Source organism: Clavelina lepadiformis, chromosome 6 (genome assembly GCF_947623445.1).
Source record: "Clavelina lepadiformis chromosome 6, kaClaLepa1.1, whole genome shotgun sequence".
In the NCBI taxonomy this organism is placed as follows: domain Eukaryota; kingdom Metazoa; phylum Chordata; class Ascidiacea; order Aplousobranchia; family Clavelinidae; genus Clavelina; species Clavelina lepadiformis.
In genome coordinates, this window is record NC_135245.1 from 7,710,328 (window position 1) to 7,732,604 (window position 22,277).

The 22,277-nt window shown below is 33.9% G+C and overlaps 2 protein-coding genes across 7 annotated transcripts; both read left to right on the top strand.

The window, feature by feature from the left end:
• On the top strand, window positions 1–7,664 carry LOC143461794 (lysosomal proton-coupled steroid conjugate and bile acid symporter SLC46A3-like). Of its 6 annotated transcripts, XM_076959672.1 has the most exons (12): window positions 1–145; window positions 887–1,028; window positions 4,125–4,225; window positions 4,591–4,752; window positions 4,853–4,978; window positions 5,056–5,369; window positions 5,450–5,596; window positions 5,720–5,892; window positions 6,008–6,170; window positions 6,318–6,401; window positions 6,579–6,735; window positions 6,824–7,664. In XM_076959672.1, exons 2-12 carry the CDS (start codon window positions 912–914, stop codon window positions 6,903–6,905), a joined length of 1,626 nt encoding a protein of 541 aa, XP_076815787.1. In that variant the 5' UTR covers window positions 1–145; window positions 887–911; the 3' UTR covers window positions 6,906–7,664. The 6 variants fall into 6 exon arrangements, 5 of the variants coding, with proteins under 5 accessions (XP_076815787.1, XP_076815788.1, XP_076815789.1 ...); XM_076959673.1 differs by lacking the exon at window positions 1–145 and having other exon boundaries at window positions 830–1,028; window positions 5,459–5,596; XR_013118082.1 differs by lacking the exons at window positions 1–145; window positions 6,824–7,664 and having other exon boundaries at window positions 830–1,028; window positions 6,260–6,458; window positions 6,579–6,716.
• A 2,421-nt stretch (window positions 7,665–10,085) lies between these two features.
• LOC143461793 (lysosomal proton-coupled steroid conjugate and bile acid symporter SLC46A3-like) lies at window positions 10,086–22,121 on the top strand. Its single transcript, XM_076959671.1, has 11 exons — window positions 10,086–12,767; window positions 13,250–13,350; window positions 15,616–15,777; window positions 15,877–16,002; window positions 17,123–17,457; window positions 17,580–17,723; window positions 17,855–18,027; window positions 18,097–18,259; window positions 18,380–18,463; window positions 18,702–18,858; window positions 21,430–22,121. Exons 1-11 carry the CDS (start codon window positions 12,648–12,650, stop codon window positions 21,506–21,508), a joined length of 1,644 nt encoding a protein of 547 aa, XP_076815786.1. The 5' UTR covers window positions 10,086–12,647; the 3' UTR covers window positions 21,509–22,121.
• The last annotated feature ends 156 nt before the right edge of the window (window positions 22,122–22,277 follow it).

The window sequence follows — 22,277 nt, forward strand, 5'->3', positions numbered from 1 at the left end:
TAGAGATGGTAAAGTGAGTACTGCCACCAAACTAAAAACATTTAACTGCTAATCTTCATCGCAATTAATACATGCCATGGAGTGGAATTCATTAGCAAACTAGACCCAGCAACACTGCAAACTGCAACATAGTGATAACAGCAATGTGAGTAGTGTATCCTGTGGGGTGGAATGGCATAAGTATATCTTGATACTTTATTTTACTATGTTGGCTTAGTAATTGAGAGGTTCAGGCTCGCAACCACGCGAATCTTTGTTTAATAACTGATGGCCCTTGTAATATTCTTGGGAAATGCATTACAATGTGGCATTGCAGCTTGAGTAGTCGGGAATCATTGCTAAGTTTAAGTCTTGCAAAGGTTACGTTATCTTTAGCCTGACGATAAAAATTCTAATACCTATGTAACACACTGTTAAATTTTGTTATAATTTATGGTCGAGATCATGTTGTATTATCATAAAAATTTAGGTAATTTTGCTATGCTATTATGTTATTCTCGTGACTCATGCCTTGCAGCTTATCATAATTTGCAAAAGTGTTGCTTATAAATTTTAATCTAATCCTGTAAGCAAACAGCCGACTTCTGCAATCAAACTAACTCTAACCTTAGCCCAAAATAAAGAATAGATAAAAATTCAAATATGGCGTATATTGTACTGGTAGCTTATTCCTAATTGCTAATTACAATTTACGATATGTTGGTTTCTCATAGAAATTTTAAGCAATACCTGTATGCTATTGGTATCTTTATCATGAAGGTGATTGTAACTTAATGACTGTTTATGGTATTCAAAACTATTTCAACTTCATTGATTTATCTTTAGTATAGGTAATTACTTGGTGCATAAGCTGGTGCATGATAATCAAGCACGTAAAATTTTGTAGATAACTTGTTGGATTGTTTTAAGTTATGGGCTTTCAATTGCTAAAACATATTCAAGAACTGCTTCCTGTTGATGTTATCGTTGCCATTGGTGGATTTTGTTGCCTTATGTTAAATCCGTTGAAAAATGAATACGTTTATATGGTAAGTTGAAGATTTAGATGTATCTTCTTAGCTGATATGCTTGTTTTTGAATAGATATATCTGATATATAGATATCTGACATCCCAATACATTGCTATTTCCCAGCATTATGACTAGTAACCTGCAAATTTTTAGAAGAAGTTATGATTGTGGCGCTACTTTTCTAAATGAGTGATGTGACCAGAAGCATACTACTTAATTTTGTGTTATCTGCTACATGTTTTTTTCCAGTTACAAAAATAAAGATACAGCAACCATAGTTGTCGTTGCCTATAGTGCAGGTAGTGCTTGCATTGTCTGGAATTCTGGCTAAATCATGTGCTAGTATTGTACATAGCCTCGTACACACCTTACTCAAAGGCATTACAACAATAACACAATGGGTATCAAACATGGGTTGCATTACAATGAGCCAGCCGCTTTAACTGCGCTGTCACATAACTAACAATAGCTTTGCTTAGCACAGGTCTTTGTATTGCTCCATATTAAACATCTGATCATCTAGGACGCATACAGGACCAGTGACACCCACATTTCAGTACAAAATGTTTTTAAAATTCGTACATCTACATGATAGTAAAATGAGTGAAACAAATGCTGATTTTTTAAAAATATGTGCCAAGAAAAGCGAATATCAGTATTTTTGCGGTATTGTATTAAATTTTATGGAGTTACATAAATGTTAACGTAAAAGCAACCAAACTTTTTTATTGTCATTCAATATGCATTTTTAAAAGAAGCATTTGAAGTTTCGATATACTGCAAAATGACACTATTGCAGTGGGTCACAAACTTAGTAAACCAGTGCCTCACTTATCTTGCTGATGGGATAATTGCAGTGGGTTCCATAGTAAATTGTGGAATGGTGTCATTCATTGTGTTGTGTAATCACCAAGAAAGGAAGAAATATTTTGTGTTGAAAATACTATTACAAAATGGTTTTAAAACAGAACCTATCCTATATGATCGTGTACATCATCTCCCCAGACAACTCACAAGTTAACATTATTGATCTTCATATTTTGGTCATTAGGATTATCTCTAATATAAGTCACAATCAATTAATGCAAATTAAAGCATTTCGGTCATGGAGTTAATTAGAAACGTTTTTGCAATTTTTGTCACATTGGAAATCAGCCATTCTAATTAGAAGAAATAGGATGCTACCATTAGCTGACATGATGTGATAAAAGAAAGTGAAGAATTGTGACCCATTATGATCTGCAGACAGCCAGTTTCAAGTTTGTTTACTTTTTCTTTGCTTTCTTTTTTTAAAAACCTGAAGATGAAATGGAAGCCACTCAATATAACCATGGATACTATTACCACCCTTTTGTATGGCCAGTTTGGTATGATCTCTAATCCATTCATAACTCATACGATGTTGGTTCCATATTTTGAACAACATTTGTTTTTCACCGGAACACAAAACGAGAATGATTCGAAATGGTTATTTTTGGCATTTTTAATGTGTGCAAAATGTGGTAAAACCAGTGAACTAAAGGTAGTAATTTGGCTATGAGCATTGAAAAGACAAAACATTTACATAGTTGTTTGCACAACTAACTGGTAAATACCATTCTTTTTTTAGTTGTAGGGTAATTGCTAAATATATTTAGTCTCCTTTTGATTTGATCTTTATTTTGTATTGGAAAACTTTTGTAATATAAATTTTGTAAGATAAATTAAATGTGGGTTTGCTGTGAAACCTGACATACTTTTGTTGGTGATGCCATAGTGTATGCTTTACTACTTCATAATTATTTTATTTTAAAATTCTAAAATTTAACAGCAGTGTTTGCAAATATTGCATGGAAATTAGAGGGGTTCTCATGTAGAGATATAAACTGTTTTTGTGACAAATTTGATGATTATGTTTTTATGCTCTGACATTGCTTTTAGTATTTGTATATGCATTGCAATCCCTCTCTACACTGGTGTGACTAAGATGTTTGTGATTAGTAGAATGCTTTGCAGCCACATTTCTTGATTCAGAAGGTAGTTATTCATTTACCAACTGAATAAACAAGCATAGACAAACACTTTTGGGGAACAGGGTATTAATTTAACAATCCACTTACAATATAATTACATTGCCATATGATATTTGAATATGCTATGTTATGCTTTTGCTACAGTTCTTTTCCAGCACACAAGCTTCATGGTCATTGGTCAAATTTAAATAATTAAGGTTGGCGTACCTCCGGCGCAAGTTTGCTAGTTACAAACATATTTTGTTTCCCATTGTGTGATTATTATCTGTAAATGTACCTCATTCTGCATTGTTAATTCTCATTTTGCTAAGTTCAATGAATTTTAATTGTCAAAAATTCTAGAAACCCAATTATCAAAAAACAAAATTTCTGTACAACCAGTTGAAAAATATAGCACATTTTTCACACTAATCTTTGTACGTTCATGCCTGTTACTAGCTTTCTTCAGATTTCTGATTGATTAATGTTGTGTGTAAACTAAACTAGAGTAAAATTTTCAATACGTTAGTCAATTCACTGTCTTAAAATATGTGATTTCAAGTTCTCTTAAATTTATATATACAGTATATAAATTTGTGTACAAATCTCACATCATTTGTATGCATAGTCTTATGTTGTACATAAATAACAATTGAACTCTAGCCTAATCATTATGTGACCTACTATGAAAGACTGTCAAGGATACAGTGAATAATTAATAAATAGTAGCTACCACCTGCAAGAAACTTAATCTGCACCACAAGGGTTACATTCAACAAAGCTGTATTTGTTAAATTTTTACACTATTTTAGTTGTTGCCTAATATATTTGTTTCTTAAGAAAAATCAAAACTTTACATAAAGGTTCATGGCTTTGGGGTAATGTGCAGCAAATTTAAGTTTAGTATCTTTTAAAGTTTACATTTTTTTAATGAATACCTATACTGATGTATAGTGGCATATACTGTATTCCTGTACCAATTACAAAGCAGCTTTGATTTTTTGGCCATTTTTCACTTACAGTGTTTTTTCGGTTGCTTTATCGGATTGTTTAAATTTGCAAAGGGTTACATTAAGCTATCTGAAGAATATGTTTTAATTCTAACACTTTAAAATTTAAACAGAAAGTAGCTGAAGCACATAATACCACCAAAAGCGTTATAAGTGACTGCAATGAGAATGAAACATCTTCCATTGATATACTAGTTCAACAAGAAGTTTCAAAGTGAGTGTGTGTTTGACGACGACTTCAAGCAAATTGCCTTGCAAGCGATTTTCAGTACTAGGAATATAATTAATTACATAATTTATTCAAATACGATATGTGTTGCACATTTTTCAATTCATTTATTACCTCATTTTCTTACACAAATTCTGCATTTTTTACTGTCATGTGCAGTAATATGTTACATTGTGTTGTTCCAGTTGCAGTTATGTAAAATGTTTTTTGTTTTTCCAACTTTTTATTTGTGTTGACCCTAAAATACACAGGTAAAGGTTGTTAGGTTGTATTATAAGAATATTAAAACTGCCAGTAAGCCATATTTACTTGCTAATCACTACAGTATATGTTTGTAACTTCATTTTCAGATGGACTCTCCTGCTGGACTTAACCATGTTTATTCCAGCAAGTTTGACTGCGATTTTAGTTACATCTTGGAGTGATAGGGTTGGCCGTAAAATTACCATGTCTATTCCAGTTGCAGGAATGGCTGTCAGTAGTGCATTTTTTGCAGTTTCTATATATTTTAGGTAAATGAATTTATTCTTGTCATAGGCAAGTAAACATTGTAATTATTTTCTTGCTAAGTTGATCTAACATTCTCTTTTGTTAAATTGTTATCAACTTCAGTTGGCCACTAAAATCCCTCTTTCTCTACAATTTTGTTGCTGGGATCTCTGGGTATTACATGACTTTACTCATGCAAGGAAATGCTTATTTGAGTGATATAACACCCTCAGAAAAGCGTGGTTTGAGGTAGAAATATGGTGTCAAATTTGTGATATCAAGTCTAAAATACTTTAGTCTTGAACGGAAATTCTTTTTGTAAGCAGGTTTGTTATTCTTGAAACTGCTCTTGGTGTGGGTGGAGGTGTAGGTGGTATTAGTAGTGGATATTGGGTGAAAGCACAAGGATTTTTTGTGCCTGTTGCATGCACTGCTGGATTGAGTTTTGTGTCTTTATTGCTGATTCCTTTACTGCTGGACTCAAGGAAGATTAGAGATGAAAAAATCGCAGAAAAGCAAAACCAAGAGATAAATGGTAACGAATCAGATCATGACTATGATGTTAAAAAAGGTTTCAGCAACTCCTATGGATCTGCTTCCAGTTCTTCTCAACATGGTGATTGGGTCAATAACAATGAAGGTATGTGTAACTTTGCTTTATTATTTTCTCATTAAATTTTTATTACCATTGTATATTTGATAATTTTACTAATTTTATACGCTTTGAAGTCTTGCAGGACCACAAAAAATACACTGCAGTTGATGTATTGAAGGCTGTCTGGAAAGTATATAGCAGTGATTACAGTCATTGTGTGAAATGCCATGGACCCATTGAGGACGAATACAAAAAAATTAAATCATATTCCGGTTTATATGTCGCTGTTTTATTATTATCTTGAATTGAAGAGGAAATTTTGGAAATGTGCATCCAAGTTAAATTGTCCCTACAGTTTGGAGGTTAGTTTGCAATGAAATGTTTTTTTGGATTAGATCGATGTGTACATGGTGGCGGGAGATATCCTGGTCGAGTCTGGCGCATGTGGTTCTACTTGTTTGCTTATGACTTTAATATGTTTGTTCTTGTTGGAGGGATGGCATTTCAAACAATATACTTTCTATCAAAACCACTTTGCTTTACTCCTGTTTTGGTTGGTGCTCAATTGGTGAGAGAAAGGGAATAAATATGTGGTTAATTTTGTAGAAAAGAAAACCTTGCTAATTGTATCATATATATTTATTAAAGTAAATTTATTTCGATGTTTTAAATTCTATTTGTAGGGTCTGAGATTTGCAATGACTGCATTTTCTCCACTGATGGTGTGGGTCTACCAGAAGGTTTTTCGAATGGGAAGTCATGTTATTATTGTAGTGTCCCTCAGTGCACTAGCAGCTAGTGAGGTGACGATGTCTTTCGCCACCACCAAAGCAATCGTTTTCATAGGTTTGGTTAATTGGTTTATATTTTAACATTGCCCTGGATGTCAGTGTAACACTTTTGTCTGTTAAGTCTTAGTGAGGTGTTATATTCAGAAATGCTTTTATTTACATCGCACTTCTCAGTTAATTTCAAGCAATACTCAACATTTAGCTACATCTCTGCTTCTTTTTGCAAATCCTTCAAAGCCATTTATTCAAGCACAAATTGCAAATCTCGTATCTGAAAGTGAACATGGTATGACAAGAACCTGAATAAAGTGACAAATGCAGTATATTTTGGAAACCGTGTGTGGTATTTAATCACTTAATTGGCTTGTTAATTGAATTATAATTTTATTAATTGCATATATTTACCCGCCAATGGATGGTGGCTCGTGTATGTATAGCTTTTTCAAATACATTATTACCATAGGGGCTGCATTTGCGCTTCTTTCTTTTACTGAAATCTTATCGTTCCTGGTTGCCACGGTTTCCTTTTTACTGCTTTACTCGGAAACTGTGAAAATGTATCGTGGATTCGTTTGGTTGTTTGCAGCGGTCGTGGTCCTTATCCCTCTTTGTTTGATGATGTAAGTTCCTAATTCAGAGTTATGAATTCCTATTTTAGAGTTATGAATGCTTTGTTGAAAGTGTTTGCAGTAGTTTGTTTGTTTCCAGGACAGTTATGATTTCTGATCGCAGAAGAAGGTTGCTGGTCGAAGAAGAAAAAAGACGTCTTCTCAGTAACGTCGCATCATAGAAGTTACATGGTTAAGTTTAGTGCAATAGAAAATTCATTTTTGTGTAATTAATTACTTTTGAATTTTTATTACCATTCAGCAATATATCAGTGTTACACTTTCGCAAATGAATAATCTCTTATTTGTGGTCTTACACAGAGTAATAATTGATATACATTTACATGTTTTCTTTACTGTGCACTTTTATAATCTTTGTGTGTTCAAGTTAAATTTGTTATGTATTCTGTATTTTGTAACTGTTAATCTGATGTTTAATGTATCAAGATTGCTCTGTTAATGCTATGTACCTCTAAAACTAGAAGTGATATACAAAAAGAACTTAGTAGGACGCATAAATAACGATCAGAAAACGGGAAGTGATAAAAGCAGGGAGAAGGTAATGTTTTTGCTTGAAAATAATTTGTTGCTGTTAATGCCATTATTTATGCATGCTGTTTGTAACGATGGTCGGTCAACTCAACCCCGGTCAGTTCAACCGTGGTCAATGCAACTCTAAGCCATTGTTAATAAATATAGAACACAGCGATTCTGATATGACAGAAAGACTTTTTCTTCCTTTTTGCTTGCTCAAATTTGTAATTTTGTTGGTCAATGATTAGAGATACCCATCTTTCGCTTATGATTTAACTAAAACTTCTCGCCACAATTTGGTTTCTACTTCATTGTAAAACAATCCTGTTGTTTACATGAAATGTGGATTACGCTTAGTTTGCCTGAAATGTGTGAGTATTTCCGTAGTTAGAAGTTCTCTCAAATGTTGTTTGCGTGACGCCGTATCGTCCTTCTTAGACCGTAATGAGAAGTTCTGAAAAATAAGAAATTGTAGCAGGAGATTGCTTTTGTAGTTTGACCATATTATGTGTATGGCTTATGCCATACGATAAACTTTGCTTACGTACACATTCAAACGATGGCCAAAAAACAGTGTTACATTCTCACGGTCATAGATACAATTAATTAGTTACAAAGATTTGTAAATGTGAAAGACAGTGAATGTAATTTTGCTTTGCGGAAACTAGAACGATCAGAAAGATTTGCTCTGTCACAGAAACTATAGATTAATCAAAGAAAGAAAAAAAGCTTGTCATACTAGACTATAGACATAGAGCAATAGATAGTAGAGATAATAGATAACACTACGTAACACAATTTTTGTTTTGCTACTTTTTTTAATGCCCCTTTATGTATTTTTAGGTGCTGAGTTCAAAAATCCAGTTAGTTTTTTCGTACCATCGTTACTTTTTGAGATATTCAAATTTTGATATAATTAGCTGTAAATACAGCAAATCGTGTTCTACTCTTGCAGTAGATTTTAGCTCCACATCAAGGTTCTGTTTGATTTATTAAACGCAAAAACCAGTTTAAAAACGTAAATAAGGAAGGCTTGAAGATAAATGTAACATATTTTTGTCAAACAGTAAGAGTTGTTCAAAAATGTACTTTTGAGCGAGTTTTTCTTTTATGACTACTCCTGTCTTGCCTTACTGAAGACCAAATGTAGTTTCCCATCATTACACTATCCCAGCGGCCTTTATATCGTTTTTCCATTGGCTCAATATCCTGATGAAGTCTCTCACCGTGCTCCTTACTGAAGTCAGCTACATTTTTTTGAAAAAAATCTAGATGCGAACATAAAAAATGAAGTTTGACAGACATGCGACAACTCATGTTTTGGTAAATTTTGATCAGTTTCTCCACCAACTCTTTGTAATTTCTGTCCCTTTTATTTCCCAAAAATCCATCAACCACACCTCGAAATGCTTGCCACGCTTTTTTTTCTGTTTCATTCATTTTTTCTTCCAAGCTTTTACACTTTAACATTGTGTTTATCTGAGGACCAACAAATATTCCTCCTTTTATTTTGGCAAGTGACGGTCTGGGAAACATTGAACGGATTTCTTGAAAAACTTGTCCTTGAAAATCCAAAGCTTTGACAAACTGTTTTACCAGACCTAATTTGATATGAAGTGGAGGCAGTAAAACTATTTCTCGGCTTACAAAAGGTTCCCTAATAACGTTGTACATTCCTGGGTTTAGTTTTTCCCATGTCGGCCATTAATTTTATCATAGTGCTCACCGTCAGCTCTACTATTCCACAAGCACAGAAAGCAAGAGTATTTTGTGTAACCACCCTGCAGACCAAGCAAAATTCCCAACATTTTAAAGTCACCACAAACATACCACTTAAACTGAGTGCAATTGATTTTAATGAGCAGTTGCTTGACGTTTTCATAATCTTCTTTCATCTGTAAGGAATAAGCAAGTGGAATTGATGGGTATATGTTGCCATTGTGAAGTAACACTGCTTTAAGACTTTTGGTAGAACTGTCAATGAAACGCCGCCACTGAGTAGGATCATGATATATTCCAACAGCACAAAACAGGCCTTCTACATCTTTGCAATAGCAAAGGTCTTCAAAAACGTCAAAGTAGACAGAAAACTCCAAGTGCCTATTCCTGTGGGGTAGGCAGTACTCTTACTTAAATTTTTACACTGTCTATTATACATTTTGATTTCTACTATTTAAAAGAAGAACTGAATCTAAGATTTACACAAGACTTAACTCTACAAAATGTAATCAACTAATCATATGGCATACTTCTCTCTGTAAACACTAAACATGACTTTCTAATGAGACTATACTGAATTTAACAGGCTGAGATAAAATGAAAACTGAGATAAGAAATAAAAGCACATTCATCTGCATTTCAAACTCCCATTTACTTTCTCAAGTAAATACCAAAGTCAAACTGTCAGTGTTTTTAATATTGATATATTCTTGATTCTCAACGAAACGGTTACTGTTTTCAGAGCACAGAATAGAGTTGCATTCAGTAGACTGTTAATACCGGAGTCCGGAGGCGGTAACCGGACTGCCCAATTGAGAACTCGATTAGGGGTATTTCCCAAATAATTACATAACATATATTTCCAAACAAAACCAACGCAAACTACTAAAACAGTCCTTGCAGCAGTAAGGCAGTTGAAGAATGCAGTGCTGAAGTTATATAAGCCTAATTAAGTTTGCTGTAAAACATAGTAAAGGTTGTAACAATGCAACTTGTTGGCGTAACAAAAAAATCCACATTTCAATCACTTTGGATTTCAAAGTTGGAACTCTAAGTCTAACATGACATTTAGGATTGCCCTAGGGGCCAAAATTGTGAAAAGCTAAAGTGTTTAAAATGAGATGTTTAAAATGAGACTGACTATTTCACCTTAAGTAGGTCACGCAGCCTGTTATGGAAGACAGACGTTTAGGTTAGGAGAGAGATAATGCAAAAAATTTGGTTTTAGCTATTTTAGGTTTTATTGATGTTAAAGTTAGATTGGAAGGTAGATTAAGGTTACCGGTAAGGTTTGGTTTCTATGTCATAACATTTAAGTTGGGTTAACAAGAAACTGTAAAAAATAGCATTGAATGCACGATTTTTTTCCGGAGAAATACCTCTTGGCAGCCGTCTAAAAATTCCACGTTTTACCACAAAGCCCAAAATTGGGGTCTAGTATACAAGTGAACAACCAGATGACGTCACAATTTGAGCAGTTGGATTCTAGTATACAAAAGCATGCTGTAGTTGTGCTCTTGTATACTAGACTCCAAAATTTTTTTCTTTTCTATGCTTTAAAATGCCTGACAATTCATTGTGTACAATTTTGAAACAAGTAAGCCTAGTGCAAACAAAGGAATGAAGACATGTAAATGTAAGGTGCATTTCACCTAAGCTATGCCGAAGATCTTCGGTGGACCAATGACTTATAAAACCTGTGGTGTGGCCTATATTTGGTTTGACCTTAGCATCGCATAAAGCAAATCACGTTTTGATGCTACCTTTTTAAAACCATGGCAACTGTAACTTTATTTTCTGTTTCTGTTTTTCTATTGCTTTAACAAAAGAAACAACAGTGCAGCAGCGCCAGACTACAAAGTTTGGCATAAACGCACTCAATACTGCTTTTCATGATCTTCAGTGCACATCTAACCAAAAGCCTTAAAGGCTGAAAAGGCTGAAACAAAGAAAATAGGCCTATAGATAGAAAACACTTTTCAATTTCAGGCCTTTTGTGTGTCCTTTCAGTGCCACACTTAAGGTTTGTTATTTTGCACTTAATGACTTGGTCAGAACTTCTGTGCACTCAACTTTTTATTGATTTAAATATTGAATAAATCAAGCTGTTTAATTGTGCATCTAAGTGCACACTTTCAGTGCGTCTGAGCATTTTTTTTCGCACCACACTTGACGTTGACGGTTGTTTGGCTCACCCAAGGTCTTGCTGAAAACGTTCATAATCTGCAGTCCTGCAGCAGGGTGAACTTTTTGGAGATTGCATAACTTTTCCGTAGCACGTTTTGACAAACTCAATATTTATTTACGCCAAACTGACCTTTAACATACATGTCATACGGAATACACTCTGAGTGAAAATGCCTATGGCCAAAAAAAATTAGCCTTGTGAGGGACCAGCCTGGAAAGTAGGGCAGTTTTCAATGAGAAATCGTTTGTGCAAAGATGCAAATTTTAGCATGTACTGAATCCTAAATTATTTTTTCAGTTATTATAATTGGCATCCAAACAACCCGATTTTGATTGTTTGTTTGTTATAAATCAGGGTGGAGATAAAAATTTTGATGTGTTTTCTGATAAATCTCATGTGTGTTAGCTGATACACTTTCCACTATAGCCCTATGGGTGAGAGAAGAAGGGGACATTGCCTGCTGAACGTTCAACAAAGAACTTTCATATTTCAACACTGCATTTTGCAGCATGACAGTAACCACGCATCCAAGCGATGAAACATGTGATAAACCACAAATTAAAACTGGCGAAAGATTACGATTTATGATGTCACAAAACATGTTATTTCATATAGTTAAAAACACAATTCTTTGGATTTCGGAAGAAATATTAGGCTGACCGGCTCCAGTTTATTATATTTCTAAGTGTATGTCACTTTTACTTTTTATAACTCAGTAACTTGAAGTACCACTAACTGGTAGTTAGAAGTCTTTGTGCCAGATTGTGCATTTCTGGTTAGCACTTTTTTAGTGTGCAAGAGGTATGCATGTCATAAGGTTTGTGAAGTTATGACACAGACTGATTTCTGTTTGCGTTCCGATGAAAACAATAAATCTGGAAACAAATATATGCAGCACACCGACCTATTGTGCTAGAAGCTCAAAGACTACTCATGACTGAAAATTAGCATGTAGAAAAGAATAAAATGTATTACCAAAGTTTGTTCAGTTTATTTTTTGGGACATAGCATGGAAAAATATATATATGTACATCATTCAAGATGCTAGCCTTTGATAAAAAGTGGTGCTATTCTCGCTCTTTTGAAAACCAGTCATATTGCTTGTTGTTATGCAAAACATCTAATAAACTGTAATTGCTGAACTTATTTTCGTTGTTTTTGAAAGTCATAACATTTCTTCATTTTAATCCATTTGAACTACCAAAAATTGTTGTGTTTTTTTTTATCTAATGCTACGCACGATCACAGCATTTTTTGTGCGAAGATACAGAGAAAGGATTGGATGGTTTAATAAAAAGAAGAAATACACTCCAAGATATGTCCCTAATTTTGAAAAAGAATGCTCTTTTCATGACCCCCATTAAAAAGTGTGCTCATACCTAGCTCTGTATATATATAAATAATAATTGTTTCATAGGTGTAGACTAATAGGAAAGCGCAATTTTATAGTTTTTTTGTACACTGTCTGTGGTTTATTTTAAGGATGGGTCTTTCTTGGTTGCAACAGAAGCTCCAAGCATTAATACAGGTTGACATTATCATTGCCATCGGTGGTTTCTGCTGCATGTTATTAGATCCATTGAAGAATGAATACATTTATTTGGTAAGTAAAACACAGTTTTTACAATTATACTAAAAAGAGCCAATTATTTTATTTCTTATGTTGTAAAGATATTTTGATGTTTTGATGTGGTAATGTCTTTATCAGCAACATGTTTTCTCTCAAATGTATTTTGTTTTCAGTTATTTTTTGGGGAAAGTCACACATTAACCAGAATAGCAACGAACATTGCAGGGTGCTTAACTGCTTATTTTATATTTAGACAAAATTCCAGACAGTGCAAGGTTTTTCCAGGTAGTGACGTACGCCTGCACTATAGGCAACGACGCCTATGTACATATATGTATCATATATATAGTATATATGTTAGATCAGTATATATACTGATTATACCGGGTTAACTTGGTTAAGCCACCGTCAACAAAAATGTATGATAACCTAGATTGGCACATTTTTTGCCTCTTAGAGTTGCATCTTGTAAATTACGACTTTTGGACATAATTGAACAATATATCTTTTAACAGAAAGTTGCTGAGGGCCATAATGCTACTAGAAAACTGATAAGTGACTGTCATCAGAATGAAACATCTTCCATTGATATTTTGGTTCAGCAAGAAGTTTCGAGGTGAGTTTTTGAATGGACCTAATAGAGTTAGGTCGTTAAACTTATTATTTTTTTTTGTCTTAAAAAAAAATTATTGGCCCAAATTTACTACATAGCCATCTACTTTTGATAATTGTATTAAAATTTTGTAAATGCATTTTCTTGTTTACACGTTCTTCTAATTTTCTAGAGTATTTTCGGAAATATTGAAAGTGTATGTCCATTTCTAAAACATTTATCCTTAAGTAATTGATAAGATGTTGTGGAGATTTCTTATATGCTACGAATTTGAGAGACTGTGTAAAACTTTATGCTAAAAATTAAACTACAATTTTACAGGCTTTTTAATTAAAAAAAATTGTTGAAATACAATAGTTTTTAGGTAAATAAGGAAACATAGAAGTCATCTAGTTCTTGCTTAGTTGTATTATATAATATATTTCTATGAAAATTAAATTTGTCTACTGCCAACAACAACTAAAACCATGAGTTTTGACAAGCATGAAAGTACATATTTTTGTAAACATCTCACTGACTGATCCAGCATTTATTCATCCTTACTACATAAGTTCATATATGTTTCCCTGGATCATCAGTTTTTGCCCACAGCCTTGTCTATAAACTATAAATTTACTTTTTAGCTTTAATCTCTTTTTTTAGAAATTGTAAATTTGTAATACATAGTATTTTAAAAATATTTTTGCTAAAACGTTTTGCGCTTAGATGCTTTGCTCCTTGAAATTGTTATTTTTGGCTGTGAGTCTGCAATCTTATTACAATCATCCAGATTTTCAGTACCCTTTTGTTTTTGATGTTGTTTTTGTGTCAGCAATTTGTTTATAAGAGCTATTTGTAACAATCTGGTTTATTACAAATGGGATAGTGTATTTAGTTGGTAATCATTTTCTTTTCTTAAAACAATAAACCAAACTTCACAAAGCATTAAAAACTTTTTACAGTTTATAAAAAATTTGAAATTATTGATTTAAATAAAACCGGTTATTATTTTTAATGTTAAGGTATTTAAATTCTTAGGCTATATTCACTTCTTCATGTAAAAGTCTGTATTATTTCTTGTCTTTCCTGCGATTATAACAAATCTGTATGCTGTATATGCTACCGAATTTCTGTATTCCTTGCCACAGACTGATACTATGTATGGAATATGCTCTGAACTTGATTACATTACTAAGGCTTTGATGAAAATGTCGCTATTAGTGTTATTAAAACCTCTTGCAAGAAACTTTGAAGGTCTCCTACTGGGCTTCTCAAGCTTTTTTGTTCTGCGACACACTTTTAGGAAAGAAATTTCTATGCAACCTCTTGATGGGTTGCCTACACGTTAATGATATTGAAACAATAAACATCCCATCACTAATTTCAAGTGGTATTTTTGTTTATTGCGAAATCATACAAATGCACACAATCCACGAAAATAACTGTATTGTAATAAAAAAACGCGTAATGCAAACAGCAAAGTGAATAAGAAATTAACAAAAAATGATTAAGTTACCGGATTTTTTATGTTGAAACAATCGTGATTTAATCAATTCAATGCTTCATGTTGTTAAACTCTTCACATGATGCCTAATAAGATTTTGGCTTAACTCCTATGACCTACATTTCCGACTTCAATTGGCTACCACACAAAAGAAGCAACAGGCAAATGTTGCAACTTGACTAATCTATGACATAACAAGAGCCTTGATCTATGTCACAATGAAGGCCAATAACTGAGACTTTTTGTGATTTTCTTTTGCCGATAATTACCTAACCACGAATTATTTTTCAAAAATATTGTACCAGGTTTTTCAGTTAATAGTGTTCTTTTATACAAGGTCAACTTGTTTTTTAACTTGCCCTTTACCTTAACTTTGCTAACAGCTACATAGGCCAATTTTATCGCAATATTCCGCTTGCAAATGTCAGCACTGCCAGTCTGAAGACTGAGCAGTTTTACGCAGGCTGAACTAGAAAAAAAGGAGTGCACTTCCACATAAGCAAGATACTTACTGAACATTTTCTTGTCTATTTGTTAAAACCAGTCTAAGTAATGTTTGATTAATAGATGCTGATAACTAACTGACTAACCTTTGCATAACTTTTTTCTCAATTTGGAATCATATATTTCTATTGTGAAAAACTGAATTCCAAAAATGTTTTGGGGAAAATATGTAAGTGTCATTGTATTGGCTGTCTAATGATTACATTACATTGTAATCGGCACTTTATTTTGAGATAAGTTTGTTTTAGTTTTGAATTTACACTGTAAATTTTTTGCAACAGGTGGACTCTGCTGTTGGATTTAATTCTATTGCTTCCAGCAAGTTTGACAGCAATTTTAATTACATCATGGGGTGACAGAGTTGGTCGTAAAATTACCATGTCCATTCCTGTTGCAGGAATGACTGCGAGCTGTGTATCCCTTGCAGTTTCTATCTACTTCGAGTGAGACTATGTTTTAGTATTACTTGTAACCTTGTATTGTATTAGTTTCAAATTTTGCGTTATGATCTTCAATTTGAATTTAAATTCAATTTTTTACAGATGGTCACTTAAAGCTATTTTTCTCAGCAATTTTCTTGCTGGCATCTCTGGATACTACATGACCTTACTAGTGCAAGGAAATGCATATTTGAGTGATATAACACCTTCAGAAAATCGTGGAATGAGGTAGGAAAATCTGAAATCATTAAATATAAGGAATAATTAAGTGGCTTGCAAATTTTATTGGAAACTGCTTAAAGTGAGGTGCAACTGCAAAAACAAGCTGGTCTTAAATCAAGGAATAGTTGTCAGCCAGTTAACTGGAGAAAGTAGTTTTACTAATATTTAGTGGTTGTAAAGCAGTTATTACCATAAATAGGTGGCAAAAAATGCAAATTCATTGCTTAATTATGATGGAGATGGCGGTTCTTATTATGTCACATTATAAAAATTATGGATTATATTTGGATCAAGTATCAATAGAATGTTTTGTCTAGCTGACAAGTAATACGTATATGTTTAAAGCCAACTTAAACATAAAACTCAGCGGTTCCGAAAGTATGGGTCGTGACCCAAGCCAGCATCACGCAGGGTTAAAGACTGGGTCGCGTCGAGGTCATACAAATGATTATGTTTGTAATAAAATACAATGTTTCAAAGTGAGTGAACCACTCTACCACTGCTTGTCTGTCTATAGCATAGGTAATTAAGAAAAGAGTTTATTCCTGACATTGAAAATGAAAGTGTCATCTCCGTCACAAAAGTGAGCAAAATTTTTTTTGCACTTCTTCCTCACTTTAATCATATCATGAGTAAAAATTTCAACTGCCTATTACTTCCATTTTTCCTTTGGAAAAAGTTTTTATAAAATTAATCTGTTGTTAAACTATTGCCTTTTGTGAACAAAAAGTTAACTTTATCCGGTGGCTCACTTTAAAATGTTGTTGATTGTAAAAAGACAACCATCTGTGCACTGTAGACTTCAGTACTGCACATGTCAATCTCAGGTTATGTTTTGCTTGGCCCAGGCAAAATTTGACTAGTAGCAAGTCATGTGATATTTTTCAAATAGATGACATTGCTATACTGTTTTTCTTGTTGAAAGATACACAATTTAAACTACACTGCTTTGTTTATAATTGTGGCTATATGTTAAAATTTTCATCTCAGTGTTGTCATTGTGTTGATTTATAAATCCGTTGCTCAGCAAATTCTAAATTGGCTGGACCTAGGGTGGATTTATGCATCACGTTTTACTATATTAGAATTACAATTTTGCTTTAACTATTCATTAATTTTGAAACAGATTTGTTATTCTTGACACCGCTCTTGGTGTTGGAGGAGGTGTTGGTGCAATAGTCAGTGGATATTGGGTAAAAGCGGAAGGCTTTTTTATGCCTATTGCTTGCACTGCTGTTTTAAGTTTTTTGTCTTTACTACTCATTCCTTTACTGGCGGACTCAAGAAAAATTAGAGATAAAATAAATGAAGAGAAAAAGAAGAATGTACAAATAACTGAATCGGGTGAATGCTCAAATAACAATAATGATGAAGACTACCTTATGAGTGCAGATCGTCGATCTTCTTATGGCTCTTCATCGAGTATCTCTCAACACACCGAGTGGGACAACAATAATGAAGGTTTCGATAATTTTTTTTAAAAGAATTTTCTGTTAACCTTAAATGCGGTATCTACTTATAAGTATATACTTGAAACCTTTTACGACAAAGTGTGTAGTTAAGCATTGTTTGGGTGTTTGTAGACTCACACAAGAAGAAAAAGAAGAAGTATAATGTGGTCGACTTAATGAGAGCTGTTTGGAAAGTATACAGCAGTGATTATAGTCATTGTGTAAAGTGCCATGGTCCCATCAACGAAGAACATAAATATGTTACTTTCCATCCTGGTGAGTTGCATGTGGTATTTCGCAGAGATGAATCCCTGACTGGAAGTAAAACTAATAAGTGTATTAAAGCAGTATAGTATATATATCGTAACTTAGTAGCTTCATTTTTACTGTATGGTTTTGTGGCTTAGAGAAATGTATTCATGGTGGCGGAAGATACCCTGGTAGAATTTGGCGCATGTGGTTCTACTTGTTTGCGTATAACTTCAACATGTTTGTAATTGTCGGAGGACTGATATTTCAAACAATATATCTTCTATCAAAACCACTCTGCTTTACACCAGTTTTAGTGGGTATTCAATCGGTAAGACAGCATCACTTGGCTCATTTATTTAATGACATTTGTTCATTGATGTGTTTGTTGTATGTGTAGGGTTTCAAGTTTGGTTTGATTGCACTTTCTCCGCTGATAGTGTTGATCTATCAGAAAGTATTGAAAATGACCAATCACATGATTATACTGACAGCACTTGTTGCAGTCGCAGCTAGTGATGTGGTGATGTCTTTTGCCACTCACAGTGCAATCGTTTTCATAGGTTTGTGTTTTATTTTTGTACTAGGCTTAAACATGTTGGTTAAAGTAATGCAATTCAAACGTTGATCATTATACCTGTTGGCTATTACTTGTTTAAATACACAAATAATTTTGCATTCAGCTACATCACTTATGCTTTTTGCAAATACTGCAAAGCCTTTCATTCAAGCTCAAATCTCCAGTATTGTATCTGACAGTGAGCAAGGTATTAATTGTACAAGTAACTTGAAATTAAAGTGTAGTTGGGACATATATCATAATTCAGAATCTGTTTTCGACATTCAGTGTTTGCTGCTGACTTAACGCACTTATAATCTAACATTGTTCTGATGTACTCCTAAGCTGCTTACTTTTACTGTAGAAGAACATGCATTTTCATAAAGCAGTATCAAAAAGCGTTTGTTTTATGATCTTAATCCAGGGTTTATTTTCTGTATCCACAGGTGCTGCATTTGCGCTTTTGTCATTTACCGAAATTTTATCATTTTTAACATCGACTGTTTCCTTTCTGATGCTTTACTCAGCAACTGTAGGAATATACCACGGATTTGCTTGGCTCGTTGCGGCAGCTATAGTTATTATTCCATTCTCATTAATTATGTAAGTTGTTCTATACTGAAAGTATGCCTTACAGATAAAGCGCTGTGAAAAGCGTAACTTTTTCGCTGCTAGCCTGGATAAACAAGAAAATGATTAGCGTGGACAACATAGCCTTCACGGGCGCCGAACCTGGGTGGACAGGGTGGATTTTTCCACCCTGGATTTTTCTAACAAATAATAGCGATTTTATGTTCAAAACGTTATACAGTCAAATCCGGTTAATTGCATTCTGGATAATCACATAATTCGTTTTATCGCATAAAGGGCGCAAGTCCCAAACTGTAGGCGTAGTCTATCATTTGTAAAGACAATACTTCGGTTTATCGCATAACGGTTTATTGCATAATCCGGTTAATTGAATAAAAATGAAGATAATTTATTCGATTATTCAAAAATGTTTTGAAAGATAAAATTGAAAACAGCGCGCACACGCAATGCGTAAGCTTTGTGACTTGTACTGCGCTTTGTTACGAAACAATGAAACCAATAATACTCAATTTAAAGCATTAACACGTGGCTGTCAATACGCAGACATTAACATTCGTACTGTTTTAGTTTCATTTAAGCGTTGTGTTAAGATTATGCCGTAATATGTGAAGACGTTTTACGAAACAAACAAGTTGAAAAAGACGACAACAATAAAGAAAACTCTGCTGACGCAATCGTTGTGACAACACCAAAAAATAAAGAAGTTCTGCATGTACTTCATACAATTTGCCAACGATTACAGTTTGAAGGGGCGGACATGGCCACATTTGTTCGCTTAAAAACACAAATGCAAGAAAGCATGTTTTCATCTTTTGTGTGCTTGAATGAATAAATGATCGCTATACACAATAAACGTTAGTGTTTTGCGTGTTGACGTCTTTACACGTGACCAGCTTCGCACGTCAAGTAAGAAAATAAGTGGAATTTGCACTTTCGCATAAACGCATAATTCGTTTAATCGCATAAAAAGGTTTGGCAAATTGATTATGCAATTAACCGGATTCGACTGATATGCTTTTGTTGGAATTGTTTTCCCATCTCTGGTGTTACGTCTGTACAGACAAACATAATGACCAAAAATAACCTTGGGACGACGCATGTGAAGAGTTTAAAGAGAATAGCGAGTGCTAAACTAGAAGAGGGTGCAGAAAATCACGGACAATAAATACAATTGAGCTATAAGTGTTAGGTTAGCATAACCAACAAGTCTAGAATTTTTATAAAAAGCAAAAACTTGTAGCATGGCTGTTGTCGCAAATAACGTTGATTAGAAGTATATTTTATGTTGTTTTGTGTTTTTACAACAATCCTTGACACGGGGAATTCCCAAACCCATTATCTTTTCCACCCTACATTTTGTAAACTTCGGCGCCTATGATAGCCTTCCTTCCTTTAAAAAATCTTTTAGCACTGGAGACCGACTTATCTAACTGGGTTATATCTCATCTATCGTGAGGGGGGCTTCTTGTATAATTGATTTAGAAATTTGTCTGTTATTGGTTCGTATTTTTGCAACTGTCTATTTTTTCGTGTGCTGACACTGTCAAACTTCTCTGCTGATGCAGGAACCTAAGCCTGCTGGTAAAGATTTCGTTTAATTTGGCGAAAAGCCGAGTGAAGCCAATCTTCATCGGCACCCTGAGGCGCCTTGCCAAGACACAAACATGTGCTCTCGGTTAGCGTCCAACTGAAAACTTTCTCCAGACGTCAGTCTGCCGCTCTCCCCCTAGGCTAAACAGTCCAGGTCCATAGGTGATGCCGACTTTAGCAAATTGTCTTTAAACGATAAGCATTTTTGCGTACAACTTACGGACAAGTCTGATTTATGATGAAATGAATTTTGCAGTTTTAAATAAATTAAATAATAAATAAATTGCACTATTTAGTTAAACATTCAAATTGAACCTCCCACATTGAATAAATGCATTGGATTTACGGGCAAATTTTGCTTATGATTTAACATTTGGCTATGTGTGCTAAATGCCAAATGTGCAAATTCGAAGTTGACGTTGTTAAATCGTGCAGTTTAGCCTATGCTGCTATTTGAAATGTTAAATTTCAACAGTATTTCAATTTTCGACAGTGAACTAAATTTCTCCGAAATTCGCACGCATTTTGTTTAATCCGTTTTTTACAAATGGCGTCCGCAAGCTACAAAAACTGGTCGTTGTGCTGACGAACAAACCATGACCATATACACCCGCATTCACTAGAATGGTTGTTTGTCACCGACTCGCAGGTTGATCACGTTCAACACTTCGTGTTCGTCTCAGGCCGGATAAAAAGACTTCGCGGGCCATAGCTTGTTGACTTCTTACTTATCTACAGCTACAACACGGCACTTAAGCAACGTTTTATGACCGGAACAAAGTTTTGGGACTCTTACGTGGAACGAATACGAGAGCCAAAAACAGTAGAAAGATTTTGCGTTATAATATGTTGACCGAAACCTCTTATACTGTACTGGGTCTTGGGTTCGTTCTTCGTGTTTTATTACGGTCTTAGTTATGTTTTAGTTGCACTGTCTTTTATCTTAATTATATTTTATTTTTTTGAAAATTAAAGAATGTTATTACCTTCCAGGACTGTGGTGATTTGTGATCGTAAAAGATCGCTGGATGACAATGAGAAAGAGCCGCTTCTACATAACGTTGTGACGTAATGCTTAGCGTTATTAAATTGAAAGAAAGTTTTTGTTTTACTCAGGGCTATAGTTGGTTACATTACAGCTTTGCCTATCTTTATGATAACTTTACACAACTTTCTGAAACTAATATTTTCCGCTAATTAACTTTTCGCATCTCGCAGTTTCGTTTCTAAGTTCCATTTAATGTAAATTAAAAACTTTTTTGTTTTCAATGTTCTTCATTATTTAGTTTTTTCTCTATAATTACGGTGTATTATACGTCTGCTTACCTCTAACGATGTTGAAAATTTATAAATGATAATCGCAGTACTTATTATTTTATTAGGGCCACAGCGTTGAAGTAGTTATCAAGTGTTACAAATTACTTTCCATGTAGTTTTCAGTTTGTAATCGGTTGATTGTGTTTTTGTGGAAAACCAATTTTTTGGGAATATGAGCGGTGTTCTTAGCTTAATTCGCACTTAATTTGGTCAGTTTGAAATTAGCCACTTTTTCTTGTTGCATGTTTTTTTGCAGTAACTAACTTATTAGTTTAATTTTTTGTTGTGTGAACGTTGTCTATGCGTGATCAATAAGTTCAACGAGCACTTTTTTTTGTACAATCTTCAAACTAAATCATTCCTTTCGATTGTTGGTGGTGTAGTTCGAGATTAGCCTATCTGTTAGATAAGTTAAATAAACTCTTTAATCTAAAAAAATTCGAAATTTTATACAACGGTTAGTCGATGTAGCGATTGGAAACCATATTTATTTATTGTTCCATTTACATTGTGAAACTAATGGC

Bases quoted from the DNA above. Each gene is read 5' to 3' on its own strand.
- LOC143461794 (XM_076959672.1), top strand. From the start codon at position 912: ATGGGCTTTCAATTGCTAAAACATATTCAAGAACTGCTTCCTGTTGAT. The intron at 4,226-4,590 runs GTGAGTGTGTGT...CTTCATTTTCAG, and splicing joins GTTCAACAAGAAGTTTCAAA to ATGGACTCTCCTGCTGGACT. The intron at 6,171-6,317 runs GTTTGGTTAATT...CTCAACATTTAG, and splicing joins CAAAGCAATCGTTTTCATAG to CTACATCTCTGCTTCTTTTT.
- LOC143461793 (XM_076959671.1), top strand. From the start codon at position 12,648: ATGGGTCTTTCTTGGTTGCAACAGAAGCTCCAAGCATTAATACAGGTT. The intron at 17,458-17,579 runs GTTTCGATAATT...GGGTGTTTGTAG, and splicing joins GTGGGACAACAATAATGAAG to ACTCACACAAGAAGAAAAAG. The intron at 18,260-18,379 runs GTTTGTGTTTTA...TTTTGCATTCAG, and splicing joins CAGTGCAATCGTTTTCATAG to CTACATCACTTATGCTTTTT.